This window comes from Mytilus edulis, chromosome 8, assembly GCF_963676685.1.
Source record: "Mytilus edulis chromosome 8, xbMytEdul2.2, whole genome shotgun sequence".
NCBI lineage: Eukaryota > Metazoa > Mollusca > Bivalvia > Mytilida > Mytilidae > Mytilus > Mytilus edulis.
In genome coordinates this window covers 25,408,921-25,434,986 of record NC_092351.1, presented here as the reverse complement: position 1 = coordinate 25,434,986, position 26,066 = coordinate 25,408,921, and the positions used below count along the sequence as shown (strand labels likewise).

General features: G+C 31.6%; 2 protein-coding genes across 3 annotated transcripts in view; both read right to left on the bottom strand.

Annotated features, from left to right (window-relative positions):
• Nucleotides 1-1,440: 1,440 nt before the first annotated feature.
• LOC139484014 (E3 ubiquitin-protein ligase TRIM71-like) lies at nt 1,441-15,406 on the bottom strand. The gene is made up of 2 exons (XM_071267736.1): nt 14,619-15,406; nt 1,441-1,654 (listed from the first exon to the last, which is right to left on the bottom strand). The coding sequence occupies exons 1-2, from the start codon at nt 15,404-15,406 to the stop codon at nt 1,441-1,443; spliced, it is 1,002 nt and encodes a 333-aa protein (XP_071123837.1).
• Nucleotides 15,407-20,799: 5,393 nt separating this feature from the next.
• LOC139485222 (uncharacterized) overlaps nt 20,800-26,066 on the bottom strand; it is a 28,547-nt gene continuing 23,280 nt past the window's right edge. Inside the window, exons 6-7 of one of the 2 annotated variants that reach the window (XM_071269508.1) lie at nt 24,432-24,542; nt 20,800-21,202 (exon numbers count right to left, since the gene is read on the bottom strand). In XM_071269508.1, coding sequence (XP_071125609.1) covers nt 20,930-21,202; nt 24,432-24,542 — 384 coding nt within the window. In that variant the 3' untranslated portion in view covers nt 20,800-20,929. The remainder of the gene's footprint in view (nt 21,203-24,431; nt 24,543-26,066) is intronic. The other variant, XM_071269509.1, reaches the window with a different exon arrangement.

Sequence of the window (26,066 nt, the reverse complement as noted above, 5' to 3'; positions counted from 1 at the left end):
GGGTTCGTGTTGTTTGTTCTTTAGTTTGTTTTCTATGTTGTGTCATGAGTACTATTTTTTGTCTGTTTGTCTTTAATTTTTCATTTTTAGCCATGGCGTTGTCAGTTAATTTTCGATTTATGAGATTGACTGTCCCGCTTGTATATTTCTTCCCTCTTTTGTATTATTACCGTTTTTGTCCTATTCTCGATTGTAAATTTTGACTGAGTTTGGATTTGCGTGGCAAGTGATGTATGCATGACAGAACACGCTTACAATATCGAAGCAACCGGTGCCATGCAATCCTTTTCTTTCAATTGCTTTTGATTTGCATTGAACTCGCATGGACAACTTCCTAGCCGGTAAAAAATTATGAACACGTAAATATCACAAAGTGTCGTATTGGAAAACTTATTACAGCATTTCGAAGCAAATTATAATATGATCATTGAAACTTAACAATGACTATTTTTTTTTTAATCCACTACTTAATTGACTAAGATTGTCATTTTCCTATTGTAGATCGTTGATTCTCTCATAGCATTCCGGCTTCCTCTACCAATACAAACAGATTACCTCTAAATAGCATAATATTGCTGAAAGTGGTGTTAAATACCACTTCAATCCAAGTATTCAGTCACATTATTGTGTTTAAATGTGTTAAAATCTTTTCATTGAAGCCGTAAAATTAAGAATTGAACCACTTGTAAACATTGACAAAATTAAAGATAATGCATCTCTCCCTTCTAAAAAAAAACACTACAATTTGAAGCCCAAAGTCTAAAATTGGCGTATTCGATATATATTTTTTCTTTCATCATTGGGTCCTTCTTTATATCTTTTATTCTATATCAGGTGAAGTTAGGAGCAAAACAATCAAAGTAGTTATCAGGAATATTCATCAAAGGTACTAGGCTTATAATTTGATACGCTACTCGCGCGTTTCGTCTACATAAGCCTCATCAGTGACGCTCAGATCAAAATACGTAGAAAGCCAATCAAGTACAAATTTGAAGAGCATTGCGGACCCGATATTCCAATAAGTTGTGCCAAATACGACTAAGGTAATCTGTACCGCTATTTCGAATAATTCATACTTTTGCAAACAGTGAATTTATAAACACGATCATATAATTGATAATCCTGCCAACACCGGAGTGCTGACTACAGGGTTGGTGATACACTAGGGGACGAAACACCACCAGCAGTGTCATAGACCAAGTGGTGTAAATAGCAACGATACCAGACAGTCATTCAACGTAATTCATGCAAAAATCATACAAAAAATATGAACAGTTTTGTAAAACATAATTCAATATTCTGCGTATCGAATACATCATAGTACCATGAGTAGTAGTCGTTGATCTTCTACATTGCGATAGCGACCATTTTAGTTCCAAATAGGGTATGACCAATTTATTAATTTGATACAACCTTCAGGTAATGTAAAATATTATTGGTTCATACCTTCACAAGATTCATTAATTTGTGGATTGCTTCATCTTCTTTCATGTTTCCCTTCCTCGGTGAAGACAAAACCTTTAATGCATTTGTCCATTCGTCATCATAAACGGCATGGTAGTTTTCTGCAATCTTTGTTGGTCTGTTTTTATGACTCAAATCCGTGAAATTTGGATTTCCTTCTGTAAGTTGTTTGCTAGCAAACCAACTTAACCTAAAAAACAAAAATGTTATCTTTTAAAAATATGGAAAAATCATTTTACAAAATGCTCTGAAACATCACCAAACAAATAAACGATCTCACCTGGTTTATTTTGTTTTGAAACTACTTTTATTTACCGCACTCAAGAGAACAATATATATAAAAAAAATATGTTCGGTCGTTCAAAACAAAGTTTAGATAAAACGAATAGAGTTCATTCGTTTCATCAGTTTAACAAAAATTCTATCCGCAGTAAAAGAGAATCTTCAGAAGTACTGTGAAGCTGTTTACTCGGGTAGTGGTATAAAATCAGATGTCTATTCGAAAAATTCTATCAAGAGTTTCAGAATAATTTTAAATCTCGATATATCTATAAAATTAATTCTATCAAAACGTTTGATTTTTGAACCCTGTTTATCACCATTCACCCGGCATGTGAAAGAAGTAATCCACAATGCTTTTCAACATAAAAATTGCAGCATACGCTGTAAGTTTATTACATTGGGATACCGTACGGCATATTTTGTTTTAGTAGTATTAAACAAAGGGATACTACGGGCTACCTAAGGAACAAGTGATGAGTATTCTGGAATTTCTTATTGACACTATATTTGTTGTATTTGGAGATAGAATTTTTCAACAAATTGCGGCATTTCTATATGGGAACAAACGGTGTGCCTCTCCTTGTGGAACTCTTCTTATGTTCTTATGAGTCGGGGTTCCTTCATACTCTTGTCAAAAACATGCGGATCAAAGAAGCCAGATCATTTAAATTCACATTCAGATAAAGTGATGATGTTCTTTAGAATTAACAATCCAAACTTTTCTGATTGGATTCCAATATGTATCCACAAGAACAAGAAATAAAAAAAGCAAGACACGGCTTCCACTACCTCATGTTTAGACGCATACCTCAAATTATATTTGAAAAGATGGGGAAACGTATTGAGGTTAAAAGTAGATTAAATATTAAACACGTCGTAATAATCAGCTGAATTTCTGCAAGGATTCTATATAACGGAGAAAATGACATAATGACAAAATTCTGTCAAAAGGACCCTTTAGCTAAAATAAACTAACTGTAACAATACCCTGAAGCAAAGTTTAACTACCTACCATACATATATGAATAGAAAAATACGCAAAGTTTAATTATAAAGATATATTTTAAGCTTGAATCCATATTTTTATTTACAGCTGATAGAGTTTTCTATAAGTTTTATATTATTTGTCGTAAAAGTAGACACCGCGTTTTTATTATTGAGAAAGCGCTGGTTCATCAAAAGTTGGGAGCATATTGTTTTACCAAAGTCCGTTCGTCCGTCTGTCCTTCCATCCTTCCGTTCATTTATGAGTATATAGTTATTCTGCATAACTCCTCCTACAGTTTGAATGCTAGAAAGTTTGCTAGCTTTTTGTACATATATTGAAGATGTGCATGTGGTCAGGGTTTTGATTTTTTAATACTTGCTCTTTTGGGAGATGGTTAAACTTTCGAGTATATACTTGCATAAGAGCTGCTTAGCATTTCCAGACAACTTCCCCTACAGTTTGAATGCTAGAAAGTTTTCCCATTGCTGGCTGTTTGTACATATATTAAAGATGTGGTCAGGTGTTTTAATTTCTATCTTTAATTGCTTTTTGGAGAGAAAGTTGAACTTTGTAATTTTTTGGAGTATTTATTTGTAAGGTAGTCCTACGGTGAACCATAAACCTATGTACTCCCATGCTCAACTTTGTGTATTTTAAAATATAACTTAGATGCTAAAAGGAAATCCACAAACTAATATATATTCAATCTGTGTATAACATATAAACCAAGATTTCCAAGAGTCATGTTGAAGTCTTAAAGCATGTGTTATTAATATCTACGTAAAGAACAATCGAATGATAATATCTACAAAATAGGTAGGTCTAGCTAATATAAGTCCCCAGTCCCACTAGACCACGATCGCACTACGCTCATCGCGATCTAAAATAAATTCAGATCGTGGTGAGGTCGCAGTATAAGCAGCATGAAAATGACAATTTTCATTGCTTTCACGATGCTACTACGACCTCATTACGCTTCTACAACGATCCCGCTATGATTATACCACGTTCTCACCGCGCTTATTCTGCGACCTCACTGCGCTTATCAAGATCTTTCTACGCTCATCACGTTCTCACTACGACCATACCTCGAGTTATCCGATTTCAACATGATCTTACCACGCTTTTACTGCGATTATAGTACTATCTTTCCACGATTATGCTACGTTCATACCGCGATCTTACTACGTTATCAGTAATAACGTCAACATCGTGTTCCATATCAATACAATTCCATTCCTTCTATTTCTGATTAATACATAGATTTCTCGGAAACAATACAGTCATGCCACCAAACCTTCTAGATTACGTGGGCGTGGTGGTAGGGGTTGATGTAGAGGCAGAGCGGGGAGCCCTGATAGTAACGAATCCTGATCAAGAAGAGATTTCGGACCAACCAATCTAACCTAGATTACAACCATTTGCTGGAATTTTAAGCTCAAATTACGATATTTAAGTGAACGATAGCAGAGATGACACAGGCAGATGTGTCAATAGATAGAGGAAGATGTGGTATGAGCGCCAATGAGACAACTCTCCATCCAAGTAACAATTTATAAAAGTAAACCATTTTAGGCAAAGGGACGGCCTTCAACACGGAGCCTTGGCTCACACCGAACAGCAAGCTACACAGGGTCCCACAAATTACAAGTGTAAAACCATTCAAACGGGAAAACCCACGGTATAATCTACATAAACGAGAAGCATGGTTGAGCCGTTAAAGAAAATGGACAAGAACTACACACAGACAAACAAAACCTGAATATATATAATATATTTTATGTGGAAATGACAATGAGAATGATGGTCGTAGTATGAACGTAGTCAGATCGTAAGAAGAATGTGATGAGGACGGCAAGGGCGTGCTAGAATCGTACTATGGTCTTGAACAGCGTGGTGTAAACTTGGTATTATTAGTCGTAGTGGAAGCGTTGGGTCGCGTTGAGAACGTGATGGTCGAAGTGAGGTCGTAATAACGTCGCTGTGAGATCGTAGTGCAGTCTCTCCGAATAGAATCACGCTTCCGCTACGCTCTCGCTACGATGGTACAGCGACCTTTGCGATCTTACTACGACCTTAGTGCGCTCTCACTACGCTTCTACTACGATCTGATTTCGCCACGACCGCACCACGATTGTTTTGAACATGTTCAAAGTTGGCCACGCTCATCACGATCTTGAAGACCACACAACGACCGTGATACGACCTTAAAGCGATCTACACGATCGTACTACGATCATCAACATTTGCATTTTTTTCACAGATCGTAGTGCGATCATGGCCTAGTGGGACTGGGGTATAAAACGGTTTTCAAAACTACGATTGAAGTTAATATTAATGATTGTTTTGTAAAACATCATTGCATGCTTTATATTATCATTTTAACATAAGTTATATATTACTAGTACATGTACATATATGTGTAAATATATTTATATCGAGATTTTTATAGTAATATTTATATCCTTTGTACGCCAAAGCGGACCTATTTTATTAGTTTGTTTTCGACTAATCAGTTTGAACATTTAGTTCGATAACGTTTGTCTTTCTCGTATGTTTTGAATTGTGTTGACAGTTCGATTATTGATGGTTTACTTTCTTACATAAAGAACCGACCGTACGAGAACCTCATGGGTAATTAAGGTCGTTAAACATTCCACTGATGTAGAAGAATTCACTTGCCATGTAAATAGGAAAGCCCGTACTTTCTTTGGGTATTGTTAGAAATTGTACATGTACCAAGCAGCAGGATTTTACCACCAAAACAATTATAATTATTTAACAAAAACCAGAGGTTAGCCCAGATATTCCTCAAAACAAACAAGAACACATTCATTGTCTTGATTAAAATGAAGATAAGGGCGACTTAAACACGAAAGCTTATAAACACTTCACACAAGTATTCCACATTCCAAACTAAAAGACAATTGAAAGAGTTGGTATTGCTTTGTTTCATAAAAAAGAATGGCCAACGTAGATACAAGTATCTTGTCTTAGAGAGGGATACATCCTACTTTGTAAAGGATCACTCTGATTCAAACAAAAATTCTCTGAAACGGACATTATAAAGATGCTTGATTTCTTGATTGACAACATATTTTTTACGTTTGGGGGAAGTGTTTTTCAACAGACTGTCGGCATTCCAATGGGAATGAATTGTGCCCCTCTTCTTGCCGACTTGTTTCTTTATTATTATGAGGCTGACGTCATACAGGAACTTCTTAGTAAGAAAGATAAGAAGTTAGCAATATCCTTTAACTCTACTTTCCGCTATATTGATGATGTTTTTGGTTGTTCACCGATTCTTTTCAAGTTTTATCACAATGCTCTTTACATTAAGATGCGTGTCAAATCGACATTGGGCATTCTTGCTTTTCACAGTTTCTAATTGAGAGGCCGAATGAGCTTTTCAACTCAAATATAAGAACAGTGATTGAATCCTTTTTCTGTATGGTTTTTAAAGCAGCATGATTAATCGAAATATTCGCCGCAAAACCTTTCAGTCGTTTCATGTGCATATACTACATTTTATATATATATATATAAGGAGTCCAAAGGTAAATACGTTGGATTTTCAAAGAAAATAATATCCGATTTATTATGTTTGTTGTTGATCGAAGCCCTAATTGAAACAATTTTAATCGTAATTTCCCTCGATTCTTACCGTTTTTTAGGGTAAACTGATCAGGAGCAATTTAAAACAAATAGTCGTCTGATTCTGCCTTTTTCAATTACATCCCACTAAATAAACCTTTAGCTAAGATCTCAATGAATGTCATAGGCGTCTAACTATTTCTGATATTCACAAGTAAGAGGAGTTCTTCTTTCAATTTTTCAATTGTTTTCAATTTTCAATATAATTATACATATGGAGATTCAGTATCCAGCATATATTTCCTTTCTTTTACAACTTGAGGACATTTTCACAAAATATTAGGATATTGTATAAAAAAAAAGTAAAATACATGTACCACAAATACCGAACTGAAAGAAAAATTTAATTGATGTGGTACAAGCCTTTCCTCATGTTAAAAACGGATGATCAAACCTGATCTTATAGATAACTAAACCTCTCACTTGTATTACAGTTGCATAAAATTTCATTTTATTGACAACAATTCATGAGTGAACAATACAAACAGCCGTCAACATTGTGCTGTACTGTTAATCACTAAAACACAAAAACATAATTCAACAAAGAAAAACAAATATCGACAAGGAACTTAAGAAAAATGAAAGACAAGAATACAAAAATTATCATAACACAACAACCGTTGGCGGGATGCATAAGTACTGAGCCACACCAAAAGTATATAACAAAAAAATGGATTAACTAGTAAAGTTTAACAATTAACAAACCCAAATAAAAAGTAAAATAACTCAAGACCACCGTGCACTATTTGAGAATTTGATACAGAATATTAATCAACAAAGATCTGTATCTTTTGATGAATTATCTTTTTAGAAACAGACTTGGGGTAATTGTAATTGTAATCATTAATCAGCTGTAATTGATTACAATTTTTAAGTAATCATTGTAATCATTTTAAATAAGCCAAAAATTTGATTATATGTAGTTTGATTTAATCAATTACTTTTCAAAATGCCATGTAATCCTGATTACATTCTCATTACATTCGGATTACAATAAATATAATCTTGAACTGTGTTTATGGTCATTAAATGAACCTTTTTGTTATTTTATTAAATAAATATTTAACAAGTTAAGATAGTTTGGTTTACTTTATCAAGCATGTTAATTGATTTGTATACTTCAGTAAAAAATAAACTGTTACAATACCAAAAAGTCATCATTAGCATAAGACGGCTTTAGTAAAAGGTAGTGTACATATATTCACAATTTAAAGATGTACATATATATATATATATATTTGATAAAAAAAAACCTGTTATATGTAAGCAATATTATACTTTTCTTTAATCCTGAATTATAATCTTTTGTTAATATTGGGATTATTGTCAACTTTGAATTGACAGATAGGAAACCAATTAAGGTTTGTTTTTATTGCTATTTTCAATTGAGTATAGCTGTAGGACAATATATATTATAAAATATTAATCAGACATGTGAAAATTTATCTGATTAGCACAAACTAAATTTAAAGTTGGACAAATATCTTGTTTAAAATAAGCAAATTTTTGTATGTACTTGGACTGGACATGTAAACTGCATTGACTTTTGTACTTGTATTTTGTTTACAATTTGTTTAAACAATTCTTTTAAATTTTTAATTAATTTTTATCTGGTAACCTAATTTCATCCATATTTTAACTTCGAAAAACTGCAACTTGAATTACATATAAAGTCTTGAAGAGGTCAGAAGACAAACAGCAAACTCTTTATAAAGCCATATTCAATTGAAGTCAAAATAATTCAGAGGTCAATGATGATAAAGTGTTATGGGTGACACAATGTTCATGTATGTCTGTATTGAACTTTTGTGGTTTATTAAATAGATGAAGTTATCATTTTAAAATATATAAAACAAAATCCTTTCTAAAAAGAACTAGTTATATTACACGTTAATTTATTCACATCATTCAAAATGTTTTCTGTTTTTTTAGCTCATTGTAATCAGATTTAATCATGATAACTTTGCCAATGTAATCATTAATTTGATCAGACACTTTCAAAAATGATGTAATAATTAATTTAATTTAATCGTACAAATGAGAAAGTAATTGTAATTTAATCAATTACATTGAAAGTAATCGGACCCACCTCTGTTTAGAAAAGGGAATGGACGTTCTAGACCCAAAAAATTACTACATGGCCGTTACCGTCAGACTTAATGCAATTGTTCACGTATATTAAACTCCAATAATCTTGGATTATTATCTCAAAACTTTACACCATTGTTTTGATTAAAAAAGGTTACAGTTGAAGCTCCTTTTTCTGATTTGTCATTCCAAAGTAACAGAGCTGCTTATACAGTCAGTTTAATAAAAGGCAATTTAAAACATCACATGTACCAGCCCTATTAAGCTTTGATCAACTATTTATAAATCTTACTCTGTGGTTTGGATCAGTGTTCATATATTTACCTTTGATTTGAATCTCTTGCTTGTTTGTCATTCTAGAAGTTAGGAACTATTAACTGTAATTTTTTTACCCTTAGAATATTTTTATATAATTTTTCCTACGAGCCTTTTAAAAACTTTTTATATTTAAATCTATTCTGACTACAATTTCAATATGAAAAAGACGCCATATCATATGTTTTTGTACCAGCTGCATTATGAATCTCCAGTTTGCAGTAGGATGTTAACTTGGAACTACATGCAGTTAACGTAATTTTGGTTACATACATTTTGATCTCAACATCGTATTTTGTTTGCATCAATATTTTGTAATGTCTTGAGTAATATTTTACGAGCTCTAGTGTACGAAAAGGGTGTATAAGTTTTTGATTTATCTTGTTTACACCTCGTGATCATAAAAAGAATAAAAAGAACGAAAACTTAAATTTTCTGAATCAAATTCTAAACCTTAAAGATTTTGAATAATCATTAACCACTCAACAAAACACATTGCATCTCAGGCGATTCAACCTTGTTTCCTCTTTTAAACACGTTTGGTTTACTCATATCAATAGCAATTTCACAATATGTATTATTAAAAATGCTGTTATTAATTTTTATATTAGCTAACTCACTTTATAGCGCAAGAAACTGGAAAATCATAGACGAAATAGTGAACATACTCTTTAGTTATACAACTCATGTCCAGATCCCTATCTGGAAACAATTAACTTTAAAATATCAGTAGTGGAAGGCTCTTTCTGTTGATGAAATTATTCTTAATTATATGACCGTCTTATTAAATAGTAGGCCACAACTAGGAAACAATGATTATGTATATATATATATAATTAATGAAATGATCCCGTTTGATGGCATAAAAGATTCTAAAACAAACATGCTAACACCTTGCTGTATCAGAAACCTGATATAAAACGTGCTGTACTTGAAGTTGCCGTAGACAATACAATTTCCCACTCGGAAAACAACATTCTAAATTTACCAAAATAGAATTTCTACATGTATACGTATATTTCTTGATAGTATATGTTGAACAAGACGCTTCTACGGTTGATAGTAATTTTGACAATCTTGAATGATTGGATTATTTCGTAAACTGTTTCCATTGATTCTGTAAATAGAAAAACAAACTTCATATAGACATGTATCCTAATCAGATCTTGTAAATATGAATACATATCTGATATCTACATTGTCATCACAATATGCAACATAGCTCACAAAAGTCCATACATAGTCCATCATTTTATTATAGATTGTAGTAGATCGAATAAATTGTTAGCTGATAAATATTTAAAACTTTGTGACATTTACATATAAGTGTATCTTAATAAAAAAATATTTAATTACTATGAAGAAAAATCAACTACCTACATTAAAACATTACTGTTCTAATGTTGCTTATAACAATATACTGTTCTCTTTTATATAGATTTTATATTCATATGTTAAACGATTCATAATCGCAGGAGATTTCCACTTAATACCACAACTGTACATTTTCCTTTACACATTTGAATATGATTAAGAACAAACTATTTTAATCAAATAAAAAGGAGAATTATCGAGTTATTAAACATTGACCAATCATATATGCAAATGCATCAACAGCGGATGCAAACCTAGATGTTTTCTAATTTTTCTTATTTTATTTTTATTGTCAGTAAATAAATCACAAGCTAATGCACCCAATAACAGATCAAAAAATTGTAATAAAAGTTTTAAGTAATTTTCTTCATTTGCTTTGTACAATAGTTTTCACTAGAAGACATTATTTTTTTCAATTCCCCTTATGATAAATACATAGTTATTGGATCTCAAAACTTGATTCCGTAATTGTTTATCAAGTAAAAATTATACTTAACTTCATTCTTCTAACAACTGTCTTTTACTTTAGTATTTTTATTTCCTTTGGGGCTTCGTGACTGCTGCGTACTGACTTCCCTTGAATGAACAGGGCGAAAGATACTTGCTGGATGCAATAGAAGCATTTTCTTGATCTGTTCAGTGACTGAATCCCACGAAACAAACTATCTGTAGATTTGGTACTTTACCGGTTATTCGGGCTCGAACTTTTTTTTTTATTTAGATGCACTGGCAATAGAGGAACACCAAGATTATTTTCTACATGTTTTATGGCCTATTTTCTGTTTGACTCTCCATATTTTCAAAGCTATACAGGCCATTGGTCCAGAAATCAATGTAATGTTTACAAACACTATTTTTCTACACGAAGTTTTTGACGCAATTATACAAAAAAAAGGAGATGAAAGAAATATGATTTTCTTTAAATTTATTGAGAGATATATGTAAACAGTTTCAGAAAAGATATTTCTTTTAGCGATTGAAATTCTACTTTGGGCCAAATTTTGGGGAAATATGTGACATCTTTTCTCCAATTTTTGCAATATTTTATAACAAATAAATGCAGATTGTTGCCATGGATACACTCAAACGAAATTATATTTTACAATTTTATATACTGGATATCAAATCTATGGAAGATTCTGATTACATGCATATGCACATATATGACGAACAGTACGCTTAATATTGCAAGAAAGCAATGAACAGTGTATGGTTAAAATTTTAATATTTTTTCCTAACTATTTAATGCTACCTTATAGGACTATCAATATATTCATCCCATCCATGTTTATCGCCGATTGCAAACATTTTATCATCTTTCTCAGCGCTTCTTTTCCCTTTGCCTATACACCCAACGTCTGTTATTTTTGGTTTCTCTATCTTTAAAATTTTGTCGGACCTATCTGTATTGAAAATGGATTTGGTTGCGATGTTACTCTTCGTTTTATATGAAATCTGGAGTCGAAACATCGGTTTACGTAACTGGTTTTACTAAATGTATTTCAAAATGTTTGATAAAGTTAACATTCTACTGTTATATAGGGTTCGTTAAAAATGTTGAAAACAACAACAAAGCACCATCAGTAGACAATTCAGTACAAGATATGATCTCCTTACTTTTGGACTATCTAAAATCATCAGGTTTAAACCAGTATCGGACATATAAACGTTAAGTAAAGTGTGACTTTCTTCGATCCGACGTAAATGCAAGCATCTTCGATACTAATAATTAAAATGGCAAACTTTATATAGTATAACAGAGCTACACATGTAGAAACCGACAAAATTCACCAATGCTTACTTATAGCAAATTATGTTGCAGAACTAGTTATACTAGCTCCCATCTATATTAACGTCCTGCTAATAGCTAACGAGAAAACCCCAATTTTAAACGAAATGAAATATATTTTTCTTTACATATCAAGATGTTTTTGAAACTTTTATCAATTTTTTCATGCAAATCGCAAACTGAACAAAATTTAGCATCGTTATTTAATTGCACATCATTATATATTCAGACTTAAAGATCTTTATTACCAGTGGCAATGTAAGTAACGGCCTATATTTAGCTGCTATTGTATTTACCTCCAAGTTTTCTTGCAGTATGATGTGAAGAAAAAATAAAGTAAAGATTGTATGAGACACGAATGACAATACGATATATTACACCCTGTCACCATTTAAAAGGTAGATATATACTGTATTCTACATTGACTAATGATTTTATGCAGTTATGAAAATGATTCAAGATATGAGAAGAACTGATTAAAGTGACTATATAATGAATGATTGTTATCAAATTTTATGAGCAAAACTATATCCTGATGAAAAAATGTATTTGCAATTAATTAATATCAGCTTCAAGGGGGGTGAAGCTCACTACTTTATTGTTTGCGGATGCTATGTAGTACTTCTCCCTTGTTCACAGTCAACGGGTTTAATTTAAAATCGTATTGTTTAGCTTAAACAACACTTTCGAGTTTATATATTTCATCTTGATCTGTTTTTCTTTCTCGCTTATTAATTAAAATGTTAGTATCGTTCCCCCTTTATCTAAATACACGTTACTTGATTTAAGGAGGATCGAGGGTACAAAAATTTCAGCAAAAATTAAAACACACTTTTTTTCATTAGAAATTTTATTTTTTACTTTATTAGTTGTTACTCTTTCATATGGTATAAACATCAACCAAAACAATCAATTAGTTTTGGCCCCAGATGACTTTTGAAATATATATGTCATTGAAAAATCTCCAGATGATCTCCCTTTGGCGCAAAATGCCACTTTTTTGCATTAAAATTGAAAAATATTTTTTAATTCATCGGTGACCTATATTTTTTATCATTATAATCAAATAAGCTGTACTCAAACTAAACTATTGTAAAATTAAAGCGATTTCTGTAATTTAGATTTCTTTTTATTTCGATATTACCTCAATTTCATTTTTATTAGTTCAACAGAAAAAAAGTACTTGTACAAAAATTGTGGGCTTAAATAAACGATGACCCCATTTTTTTTATTTTATTTTTCTTTTAAGTATATGATAAAGTTCATTTATAGAAAAATATAGCGAAATCCTATATTTAAAAAAAAAGGCATGATTTATTCCCGAGAGTCCCCTTAAGAACTAACATTTAAAGAAGGATTAACAGACAACAGTTCAAGAAGCATTACCGATAAATCATAAAAATTAAGCCATTCAAATCCAACAAAAGGTGTAAACTCATGCGATCTTAGATTTTATGACCAAAAATCATTTGAACGATATGTTTTACGATAATTGAGGTGTTTTCTAAAGGTCGTAGGACAATTATCTAAATCGTAATACATTTCAAGTCAAATGAAATAATAAATTATTAAATCATATAAAACGAGATTCTTCAAAACAAAAATGTCAATTAAATTATCGCCCGTGTTTGGCTTTACTGTATTTTAAGGTTGGAAAATGCTCTTCGCTCTGTCGAAAAGCGCCTCACCTGATGCAGCAAATATGTTATCGTTAATGTTAACACGAAACACAATGAGATGAATTAAACGGAGGCTTCTGTGCACGGTTGTTGCTATTTGCTAAAATAATATTTCATATTTCATTCAGTAAAAACTTTGCTTGCTTATTTACATTCCTGTTTTATTGACGAAGTTTACCGAACTTGAACTTGATACACAATGAAAATAGATTCATGGAAGAAGCATCTGAACAATAATTGAGATGATAAACATGCAGCATACAGTGTTGTTTCTTGTATAGTTTCCATTCTATTCTATTTGTTAAAAAAAACTTTCTAATAACAGCAGTTAATTGATTTGTTAATGATTGTTTTTCTTTTAGAATCAATTAAACAACAGATGTTCTAAATTCCACGTTTATTCTTTTCTGTGATCTCGGCTGTTTTTATTGCGCGGGTCCCGAAGTAATAACGAGAGGGCTCATGGTTAAGGTCATTACATAAAGCTACCGTCAAAACAGAGTACATGAGGCACTAATTCAAAAGTAATACATGTTAGAAATTTTTGATCAAATGAACAATTTCCTTTAAAACGAAACTCCTTGTTCGTGTGTATTTGTATAAAACTTAACCATTCAAGAATACAAATATTATTCAATTTGTTTTTAGTGAATTGAAGTATCATATGTTTTTAAATTCTTTTCACCTTGAATATGTATTTTTTTGTAATTGAAAATAAAAAAAAAAAAATATAAAGTGAATCAAATTTAACCCATATAATTTTTTCTAAACGTTCATTATTTTTCTAATCAAGTAAGACTAGTGTTCCTGTTTGCAAATTTAATAGCATTTGTTTTGGTCAAACGCAATTAAAAAACATGACTCCAAGAAATAATGATTCATTCTATATATACATCACATCTGAAATATCAATAAAAAGAGTGAAACTATATGCCTCTATTTTAGCGTTCTTCTAAGTCACGTTTACTATTCTTAAAGAAGTTACCTGATACTGTACTTGGATTGAATGCTTTCAATAACGTGGCCAATAAACTCTTCTGCTTTGAAATCTTCAATCTTATTTGTATCTTTTATCGTTGGGATACTATCAGTTTCTACTTTGTCTTTTGTTAACGACTCATGCTGAACATAAAATGTCATGTCATGTTTTATTTTCATCACCTGCTCTATTGTCTCAGTGACCGATCTACAGTTCATTTGTAGTTTCTTTAAATTTGCAATTTCAGAGTTTAAGTTTTGTTGTTCCAAGACAAGGATATCAGACGCACGATTGACATTTTGCTCTGTGACGGTTTCAATAATTCGTATTAATTCTCTCTCAATTTTACGTGCTTCTTTTACAAATTGATCATTTTCCGCTTTTACTTTTTTCATCTTCACATTTTGAATCTCTTCTATCAGTCTCGACAGAATTTCTAGTTTCGCTTTCGCCTTGCAGTTGGCTTCATTAAGATCCGTCCGAATATTAGCAGCTACTTCTGACACGTTAGTGAACTCATGACTCTTGTGACCCGAAGTTGTACATTCTGAACATGTCAAGCATTTACAATCCTTACAATAATGTGCGAATTCAAGGTCGTGTCGTCCACATTTAAGTATCGAAGCAAACACTGATTTATCTATTTTGTATGATTCTGTAACAGTGTGTTTTTTAAGGAACTTGTCATGTAATAATTTGCATGGTTCGCATAAGTAATACTGACATTCATAACAAAAATAGGAAGCATTATCCTTTTCACATGTTTTACATTTGTTTGATTGAATCTGTGCCATTTTGTGAATGACAGGAAGTAAAACTGCACCGCACATAGTACAAACACACAGGTAAATTTTGTTTATTTTTATTGTATTGATTATCTTCAATGTTGAAATAAAGTAACTGTTTAAGTAAAGGCAACAGTAGTATACCGCTGTTAAAAACTCATAAATCCATGGACAAAAAACTAAATCGGGGTAACAAACTAAAACTGAGGGAAACGCATTAAATATAAGAGGAGAACAACGACACATTAAAATGTAACACACACACACACACACAAACAGAAACGGACTAAGCATTAGACAAAATCCTATGAGAATAACAAATATAACATCAAAACCAAATACATGAATTTGGGATAGATAAGTACCGTGACACGTCTTATAGTAAACAAACGACACAACGGAAACACAACGTTAAAATGTAACACACACAGAAACGAACTATAATATAACAATGGCCATATGCCTGACTTGGTACAGGACATTTTTCAAGGAAAAAATGGTGGGTTGGACCTGGTTTTGTGGCATACCAAACCTCCCTCTTTTATGGCCATGTGAAATATAACATTAAAATGACAACACAACATTACAGGACTACAATATAAATAAATAGGAGAACACAATTGACAAATTAACACAAATAATAGCTAACAAAAAGCAACAAGTTTTAAAAAAAATTTAATACGCCAGAAGTGCATTAAGGGCATACGATACATTTACAGGGGAGGTAATGACATTGCTGACGTAAATTGTTATTTTCGCGACATCAAACTGTGACTTATCGCGAAAATATGCAGTTTTCGACTGATTTTTATAATTTCAAACTAATATTAACTTGAAAACGAATTGATGGACCCTCTCTTTTTTAGTTTGATATCGTTTGAAGATTATGTATACCAACTGTTATGAATAAGTCAATGGTGCAATTTTTTTTTTAAATTTGATAAATATACAGCAGAAAAATTAAATTGCGTTATTTTTCTACATTCATGAACATTTGATAAATATGAGTTATTTGTAAATATAAAATGTACAAATTTATAGAACAAATTATATAAAAAGGAAATTACAAATAATTTAACAAAAAACAGCTTGTGTTTATCTTTTCCCAAAAAAGTTATGTATTTCTGTAGAAAGGAAAAATACGTCCACAAATCCGAATTTTGAGGAAATCTCTTAAATTTCAACCTCAATTTACTCAAAAAGTAGAACATGAAGGTAAATTTGTATTACATATTTGATTTAATGAGTAAAATATAGTCCGTATGGGAAATTTTATCGAAATTTCAATACGGGAACAAAACAGTATCGTATGCCCTTTAGGTAACTTACTGAGATATCAAATTATGTGGATTAGGAAGATTCTGTTAGTAATTAGTTACTGTTTAGAATTATTCATCAAATTTGAAAATGTATGGTATATTTTCGTGTCCAAAAGTTCCCTTAATAGCCGCCTATGTCATCCTTAACACACTCTCATGGTTCTCATCATATAGTTAGGTCCTTCATTAACATGTGGTACCGTGAGGCGTGAATTTTGCATGAATTTCACATGAATTTCACTTATGATTCATCTGGTATTTTTTGCGTGAAATTGATACAATAAGGTTAGAATAATATAACAAATAAACGCGCAAAATCAAATTACCATTCTGACGTGTTCCTTGTTGGGTTTTTTTTTACAGTGTAATTGTAAACCCTTAAATTTTGTTTATCAATATATTATCACTATTTTGATCTGAGCATCACTGATGAGTCTTATGTAGACGAAACGCGCTTCTGGCGTATTATATTATAATCCTGGTACGTTTGATAACTGTTATCAAAATGATATGTAATGGTTTCAATTTCACACAATAATTTCGAAGACAAGACTTTTGCAAAAGTTAACAGACGACGAAGACAGACGATAAGAGGCGATCATGAGTAGACTTACTGCGAAATCTGCTTAAGCTGACTTTAAATGATATTCATTTGTTTCTGAAAATTTACGATTAAACAATACCTACATGTACTACCATGACATTCCTGATTTGATCTAACTACTTTAAATTAGTGTTTATGAATTTAGCAAAATTCTACTCCCAGTTTTTGGTGGGGTTCGTGTTGCTTAGTCTTCAGTTTTCTATATTACATGTTTTATGTCTTGTGTACTTTTTATTTGTCTGTTTGTCTGTTTGTCTTTTTTCTTTTTAGCCATGACATTGGCAGTTTATTTTCTATTTATTGGTTATCTGGTATCTTTCGCCCCTCTTTTGAATTCCTTGTTTTATTTTATTAGTACCAGCCATACTTGTATTCATGTAGTTACAGAATATATGCTTAGCATTATCTTTAACAATTGATTATGCAGTTATATTTCAGACAGACAGCGTATTGAATGGTGACATTGACGACAGCTTTATATTTGTATATCAATCTCAAGAGGCTCTTCAGAACCACCTCAGGAAAATTCTTTGAATCATGATCAGAATTTGTTTTAGTACCTTTTGTCTTCAGTGACATAAAAATTGATCTTTGCTAGTCATTTTCCACAATATGATATTGACTACAAAAGGATTTTGTAAAGATATTGACCTATATAATTATATATGCCAGTGCAAAAACAGTCTTTGTATTTTAATTCAGAACAGTAGACAAAGTGGTTGGTAATTAACCAAAATTTTACTTATGATAGAAGAAAATAGAAAACTATAAGCGAAGGATTTAGTTATATTTTGATATAGCTGTTAATTTTATACTCTAAGCGAATATGCACGAACATTAAAATTGTTTAAGATTTTTTTCTTTCTTATATAGCATGCAGAATTATTGTAGATTGTCAACCTGTGCTATCAGTATTTCTTACAGTTGGGATCTTTTACGATTATAATCTTATGAAGAGAGTTGGGATACTTTAGGGAAAAATATGTATGTTCCTCATTCCTAGTATTGTAGATAGTTCATCTGTCATTTCAAACTTTAACATTTTAAAACGCGACTATTAGTTCTCATACAACAAATTCATCTTTAGAAAAACTGCAAGATTTGTCATCCAAGTAATTTATACCAAAACATATATATATAATTAAAATACTCTACGTTGTCTTTCTTATTTTTACTGGAACTTTGCTATTCTTCATCATCTGACTATAGATATAACAAGTCGATTGTGCAACAATGACCATTAGAGGGGTTACATAGGACCAAAATACGCGTGAAAATTAAGAAATAGCCAATTTGGAATAATAAAATGGATATTTTGAATAATGGAACGGACTGCTATGACCCTTCAGCCCCTAATTACAGATATACCTACAGGTATATACCTCATTTGAAAGCTTATTAACAGAGGAACAAAATGTATATAGTCAATACGTTCCGCAACGCATATTAGAGGACTTATATCGAAATACGCGTGAACATTGAGAAATAGTTTATTTTGAATAATGGAATGGACTGCTGAAAGCCGTCTGCTCCTAATTAAGGAAAAACATATACACCAAATTAAAGCTTATTGATAGAGTAATAAACTGAGAATAAACACTATGTGCCGCAATGACCATGAGAGGGGTTACGGAGGACCTAAATGGCAAAATAATCTTAATAAGGTTTCGAATAAGGTATAAGATATATCTGTAATTAGGGGCTGAAGGGTCACAGCAGTTTATTCCATAATTCAAAATATCTATTTCATTATTTAAAATTGACTATTTCTTAATTTTCATGCGTATTTTGCCATTTAGGTCCTCCGTTACCCCTCTTATGGTCATTGCTGCACAGTTGACTTGTTATATCTTTAATCAGAGGATGAAGAATAGCAAAGGTCCAGTGAAAATAAAAGAAGACAACGTAGAGTGTTTTAATTTTGATATATATGTTCTGGTACTGAGGTCGTCCATACATTCAACCAAGGAATTTCTGTTAAAAATAGTTAGGAAACCCCACTAGTTTATCCCCGAAACTAAATAAGTAAATAAGATTAAAGATTTAAAGAGTGTTTTTTTTTTCTGATATTGATTTGAATATTTGTTAGATAACATCAAAATGACGAATTTAGAAATAAGAGATATAGCTATAGTGTCATACATTTTTTTTTTTATCTTTATTTCGCTATTCATCACTTCAACTTGAATAATGAAATTATATAAACTATTTCATCATTCATTATTCATCACTTAACATTGAAAAGTGAATAGTGAACTATTTAGTTATTCATTATTGAATTTTGAATAATAAAAAATGAATAATGTACGTACTTCAGCGCGGTATCAGGAACGCTAAAAACTACGCTTTTGAACATCAGGGGTGTAAAAGTACGTAGAATTGTTAGTTTTATGACCAAAGGGACATAACAAGAGTTGCCGATTTTAGTCAGGTCAACTTTGCGTCAGGCTAATTATAAATATGCAATACTTAATGAGTTTTTTGTCGAGTGTAAATTTACTTTTGTCATAGTATATACATATGAAGGTTTTACACTGCATTTCGTTCAAACGTTACTATACTCGAGGTACCATTTTAGTTTCAAATGTTATATCGCCAGAATTATCGATGTCAATATTTTTGGTGTGTCTTTTTAAACATGAAAGTAGTTTACAAAATTTACTGTGAGCCTTTAAAATAGTAAATAGTTATCAAAGGTACAAGGATTATAATTTAATACGCCAGACGCGCGTTTTGTCTACAAAAGACTCATCAGTGACAGTCAGATCAAAATAGTTAAAAAGCCAAACAAGTACAAAGTTGAAGAGCATTGAGGTTCCAAAATTCCCAAAAGTTGTATAAGATCAGATATGTCTTCCAAGTCATACATTTATAAACCCAACCACGAAACGTCCTTGTAAAAACTTAAATTATCTGTCTTATACGTGTAGTTATAAAGATGCAGTATTTGTAATGAAATTATTTTTGTAATGTCTTTTCAGGTTCCTCTGTTGAATGTTAAGTTTTCTTGAAGAGGAATTTCATGTGCTTGTCGTGATGGCAATCTTCAACTTGTTGTATTTGAGATGTTCGAGTTCGAGTGACTTTTACGTTTAAATTTTTATATCGTGTTGACTATCTAACTCTATATCCTATATTATACGCATTCGTTATTTCGAATAAAAAGACCATTCACACACACGTTTTATATATAATAGGTAGATTCAATATGATTTATCCAAGTAGTCGAATTCAAACACCAACAGAAATATATCCCTGGAACTATTTCAGTTATTAATTTTGACTTTCATCCCTAAATATCTAGATGGTATGACGCGACGAAAGAAGCAAATTGAAGTCTAGTATAGACAGAATCTTATATACTTAAATTGTAGGTAAGGTAAAATGGAATAAATTCCGAAAATTGATAACAGGTACAAGAAATCTGAAATATTCATGAAAGCTTTGATGTATTTTTATTGTTTTACAAAAACGCTTCAGATAAATCTAACAATATTATAGCTGTAGTTAGAAATGTGCAACAAGTTTAATAATAAAAAAAAAAGAACATCTAATAAATAAAGTAATATGTACAGTATTTATGGACAAAGTTCTGTAAACTAAAATTTTCTATTGTGGTTTGGCAAACCCTTTATACATTACTGCTCCTCCTTCATGTAACAATACAGCAGGCCAGACAGCGTATGAAACCTTATCACCCTTTTTGTTGTAATGGTTATATAAAGTAACGTTTAAGACTTCGCCACCTTCTGGCCATTTCAGTACCATTGGGGGATCAATCGTTCGCATAAGCCAGAAAAGTTCTGTACATTTTTCTATATATTTAACTACTTCTGGGTACTTTTGCATTATTTTGAAATCTTCACTTGTTCTCTTAAATTTCTGAAAAAGTAAAAGATACAATATCATTCTATAATCGAGGTTTATAAGCTTTAAAGAAACAGTTGATGCAGGATTTTGACTTTCCATAGATGAAGTCTTTTGTTGGTATAATTGTCGTTCGTGGTTTTCTTTTGCTGATTTTTAGTATCTTTTTTTCGAATCGCATCTAGTTGTGAAGACTGTCTTGCTAGTGTTTGATGTGTTAAGTCTGTACATCTCTGAACTCTTTGTGGTGATCTCGTAATGTATATTTGAGGAAAACTTGCGTCGTTTGATTGATATCTAATCTTTTATTACATACCAAATTCCAAACTATGCATGTATTTAAATTTAAAAAAATACACAACATGGGTCATATTTACTAAAAGTGTTCAGACTTTGCAGAACAGTCAACGTATTCTGAATTAATAATGAATGCAAGAAACTTAAAAAGTCCATGATATGCTAAAGTATGATTGCCTGTCCTTAAAGTCGTTTTGTCATTCTTCCACTGTACACCACTCGCTGTTGAAAGCGCGGATAATACATTTTGTGTGTCTAAAGCGCTAGATTCACATTTATCAGGAGTGTTAAAAACAAACAAAAAAATTAAGTTGTGTGTAAACAATATACCCGACAAATTAAATAATTATAACCATCTAGGGTCAACTTTCCCTAATAAGTTGAAATTCAAGTTTCTTAAATTAACTGAATTAATGAACAAAAAATGTTAAAAAGTGTGTAATAAATCATTTTAATGCACCTTCTTCTAGTGATAAGCTCAAAAAGAACACTCAATCTGAAGCCGTACCAGACAATGAAAATGAAACATTTTGTTACAAATGTGGAGCGCTGAAAGAGCCTTTCAGAATACGTATACCTGTATTGGAAACGTTTAAACAAAACAAAACAAAAATTGAAAGCTGGGGATATATGAATAAACTCATCATAGATATCAGGATGGAAATTTTGTATTTACGTCAGATGCGCGTTTCGTCTTCAAAAGACTGATCAGTGACGCTCAAATCAAAAACAGTTGACAAGCCTAAATAAAGAACGAAGTTGAAAAGCATTGAGGACCAAAAGTTCATATATGGTTTCCCAAATACAGCAAGGATAATTAATTCCTGCGGAAGAAAAGCCTTAGTATTTCATAAATTCAAAGTATTGTAAACAATACATTTATAATTATGACCATATCTATGATTATTCATGTCAACACAGAAGTGCTGACTACTGGACTAGTGATACCCTCGGGGAATAAACACTCTACCAGCAGTGACATCGAGGAAGCTTTTAGACGAGGGGTGATTCGTTCGAAAGTTTGACTAACGAAATCGAGAGTATGTAGAAATTTATGGAATATATGTAGTACAAATGACTGTGGATATCATATAATTCTCGTTACCACAACCCCGTCCTGTTTTCATCGATTTTCAAACACTAAATGAGACTCATCATCATGCATATTGTTGAAAACATGCATGGTAAAAATGTTTGTTGAGTTCGATGTGCCCCGATTAAAAGGTTAACCTCAACGTCGATGATCAGTACGTTGCAGTCATATAAACAACAAATAGTTGGTGTCTTTATAGATCTTAATAGTGTTTACGAATTATTTTTTGATATAAGAAATCCATATATCATTTGAATAAAAAAAGAAAAAGGAGGTATATAATGTTAATCTGTGAATGAAGGTCTGTGAATACTTTCTTTAAGATCATTGGAGTAATGTATGACGATATTCTACTAAAAAAGCGCCTGTCTACGTTTGTGAGTAAAACAAAATATGGGACTTGAAATAAGACACAACAAATATCATTCGGATAATAATTCAAATCGATGATATACATATAAAAAGTTACAAATACAGAATGTCTACCTCATTTTCAATATCAAAAACTCTATTTTGCGTTAAAGATTGAAAACTCATTTAAAACAAATAGGTAAAATGCAAGATTGTACAATGCCATTAATTATCCACTCTCCTTGGGTTTTTTTTTAATTGCTTTATTGGCAATAATACCACATTTTCAATATTTACTCTTTTCACCAGAAAAAAACCTAAGCTGAATTATATATTAAAAATTATATAATTATAAATTGATAAAGTCATATTTATAAATTAACTGTTTACAAACTTTTGAATTTTTGAAATACGAAGGTTTTTCTACCTCAGCGATAGATGACCTGGGCTGTATTTGGCTAAACTTTTAGGAATTTTGGTCCTCAATGCTCTTCAACTTCGTACTTTATTTGACCTTTTAACTTTTTTGGATTCGAGCGTCACTGATAAGTCTTTTGTAGACGAAACGCGAGTCAGACGTGATTACAAAATTTAATCCTGGTATCTATGATGAGTTTATTTACAAGTACTGGGTCAATGACACTGCTGGTGTAGTTTTAATCCCCCGAGGGTATCACCAGCTCAGTAGTCAGCACTTTTGTGCTGACATGAATTATTTTTTTCTTAAAACGTCCTGAACTAAGTCAGAAAAATGGCCATTGTTATATTATAGTTCGTTTCTGTGTGTGTTACATTTTAATGTTGCGTTTCTGTTGGGTCGTTGTTTTCCTCTTATATTTGATGCGTTTCCCTCAGTTTTAGTTTGTAACCCGGATTTGTTTTTTTTTTCTCTCTATCGATTTATGAGTTTCGAACAGCGGTATACTACTGTTGCATTTATGTATCATTGATATAGGCATTTTTGATTAATCAACTGTCTACAAAACTTTTGAATTATTGAAATACTTAGGTTTTTTTACCACAGGAAAAGATTACCTTAGCTGTATTTGGCAAAACTTTTAGGAATTTTAGTCCCCAATGCTTTTCAACTTCGTACTTTATTTGGCCTTTTTAACTTTTTAGGATTCGAGCGTCACTGATGAGTCTTTTGTAGACGAAACGCGCGTCTGGCGTGATTACAAAATTTAATCCTGGTATCTATGATCGTTGTATTTAAATAACTTTAGAGTACTCAAAATTCATGAAATCCCGTTCAACTTTATATTTGGATACTACATAAAATTCAGAATGAAAATGGTGAATATGTCAAAGAGACAACAACCCCCGAACATAGAGTAGAAAACAGCCGTAGACCACCAGAGTCTTCAACACAGCGAAAAAATCCCGCACCCGGAGGTGGACTTCATCTAGCCTCTTAAATGATTCACTTCAAGTTAACCCTTCAATATATTAAATGCATCAACGCCAAGTGCTTATCTCAAAATGGTAATTGTAGACACAAACCTCTGTGATGTTTGCAATAGGTTCCATACAATATTCACGTCGCAAAAGCTTTATCTTAGGCTCTAAACCAGGCCTGAACACTTTTCCATCGTCTTTTCCACCTGGTTGCTGCTAAATATAACGTTCAATATTGTAAACACAAAATTATGTGCCATATCCTATATAAAGAACATATTTAAAGTTAACTTAAGCATTATCTTAATAACAGATTAGGATCAATTAAACGATAAATTAATTCAATACTCTATACTATCAAAATCCGCGAATGTTTTCGCAATTTTGTCACATTAAATATGTTTTACCAAATAATATTAGGTCAGATGTATTTTATTATACACTGATGGTTGAAGTGAAGAATCACCAGATTCATGAATGACTAACACTTCAAATCAAATTTAAAATGCAGTTTACACATTCTAAAGTTATATATCTTTGTTTCAAAATCATTTTATGAACCGCTTTAAATATAAGTTAGTCTAAAAAGCATTATGTTCTGGTCGCATAAACACATCTTCATGTTTCATAATGTGTTTTTCACAAATTTAGGTTACAGCCAAGGCTCCGTGTTGAAGGCCGTACATTGACCTATAATGGTTTACTTTTAAAATTTGTTATTTGGATGGAGAGTTGTCTCATTGGCACTCACAACACATCTGCCTATTTCTATGTCTGTTTTTATTTAAATGAAGTTCACAAACGCGACAATTTTAAATATGGTCAACATTGGTTGCCATTTAGATATATCACCGTTGAGTGTAATTATTTGTCATCATACATTAGACATAAACGCAAAAAGAAGTTTTTGTTTAAATCTTTTGGCTATTTGCGAGAAAAAAAAATTCTACAAATATTCCATGGCATAAAGTTCTATATTGTCATTTAAGGTAAAGAAAAAAAGAACATATTTTATATCTTAATTGTTCATTCATTCTAATAATCTAATTTCATTTTCATTAAATAAAAGTCTCTGTTCACATTAAGATAAATCTAAACAATTGAACAAGGTTCACTGTATTGGTACTAAATCTATCATTACTCAAATCAGTTTGTTTTTGTTGGAGGGCCGGGTTTAGCAAAGGGGGGGGGGGGAGGGGGGTATTCTGACTGCGGAACTTGAATCAATAAAATTAAAAGATTGCATTTTCAAGCAAAATGTGTGATCATAATTTCTTTTTAAACAAAAATGGCATTTACTATCTGTAAGTATACGAAGTTCTTCTATACAAGATTCGTTTACCTCATTTGTGAATATATGCAAAGGGTAGAAACGAATTAAAAGAAATTGAAAATCTTGTATATGTGTTTCATTTTTTTCGAGCCTTCGACTTTAGTCGAAAAAGCGAGACTAAGCGATCCTACATTCCGTCGTCGTCGTCGTCGGCGGCGTCCACAAATATTCACTCTGTGGTTAAAGTTTTTGAAATTTTAATAACTTTCTTAAACCATACTGGATTTCTACCAAACTTGGACATAAGCTTGTTTATGATCATAAGATAGTATCCAGAAGTAAATTTTGTGAAAATAAAATTCCATTTTTTCCGTATTTTACTTATAAATGGACTTAGTTTTTCTGCGGGAAAACATTACATACACTCTGTGGTTAAAGTTTTTAAAATTTATATAACTTTCTTAAAC

Coding starts and splice junctions, on each gene's coding strand:
- LOC139484014 (XM_071267736.1), bottom strand. CDS start 15,406: ATGGCACAGATTCAATCAAACAAATGTAAAACATGTGAAAAGGATAAT. Junction 1,655..14,618: donor CAATCCAAGTACAGTATCAG/GTAACTTCTTTA, acceptor TTTGTTTTTTAG/GTTAAGTTGGTTTGCTAGCA.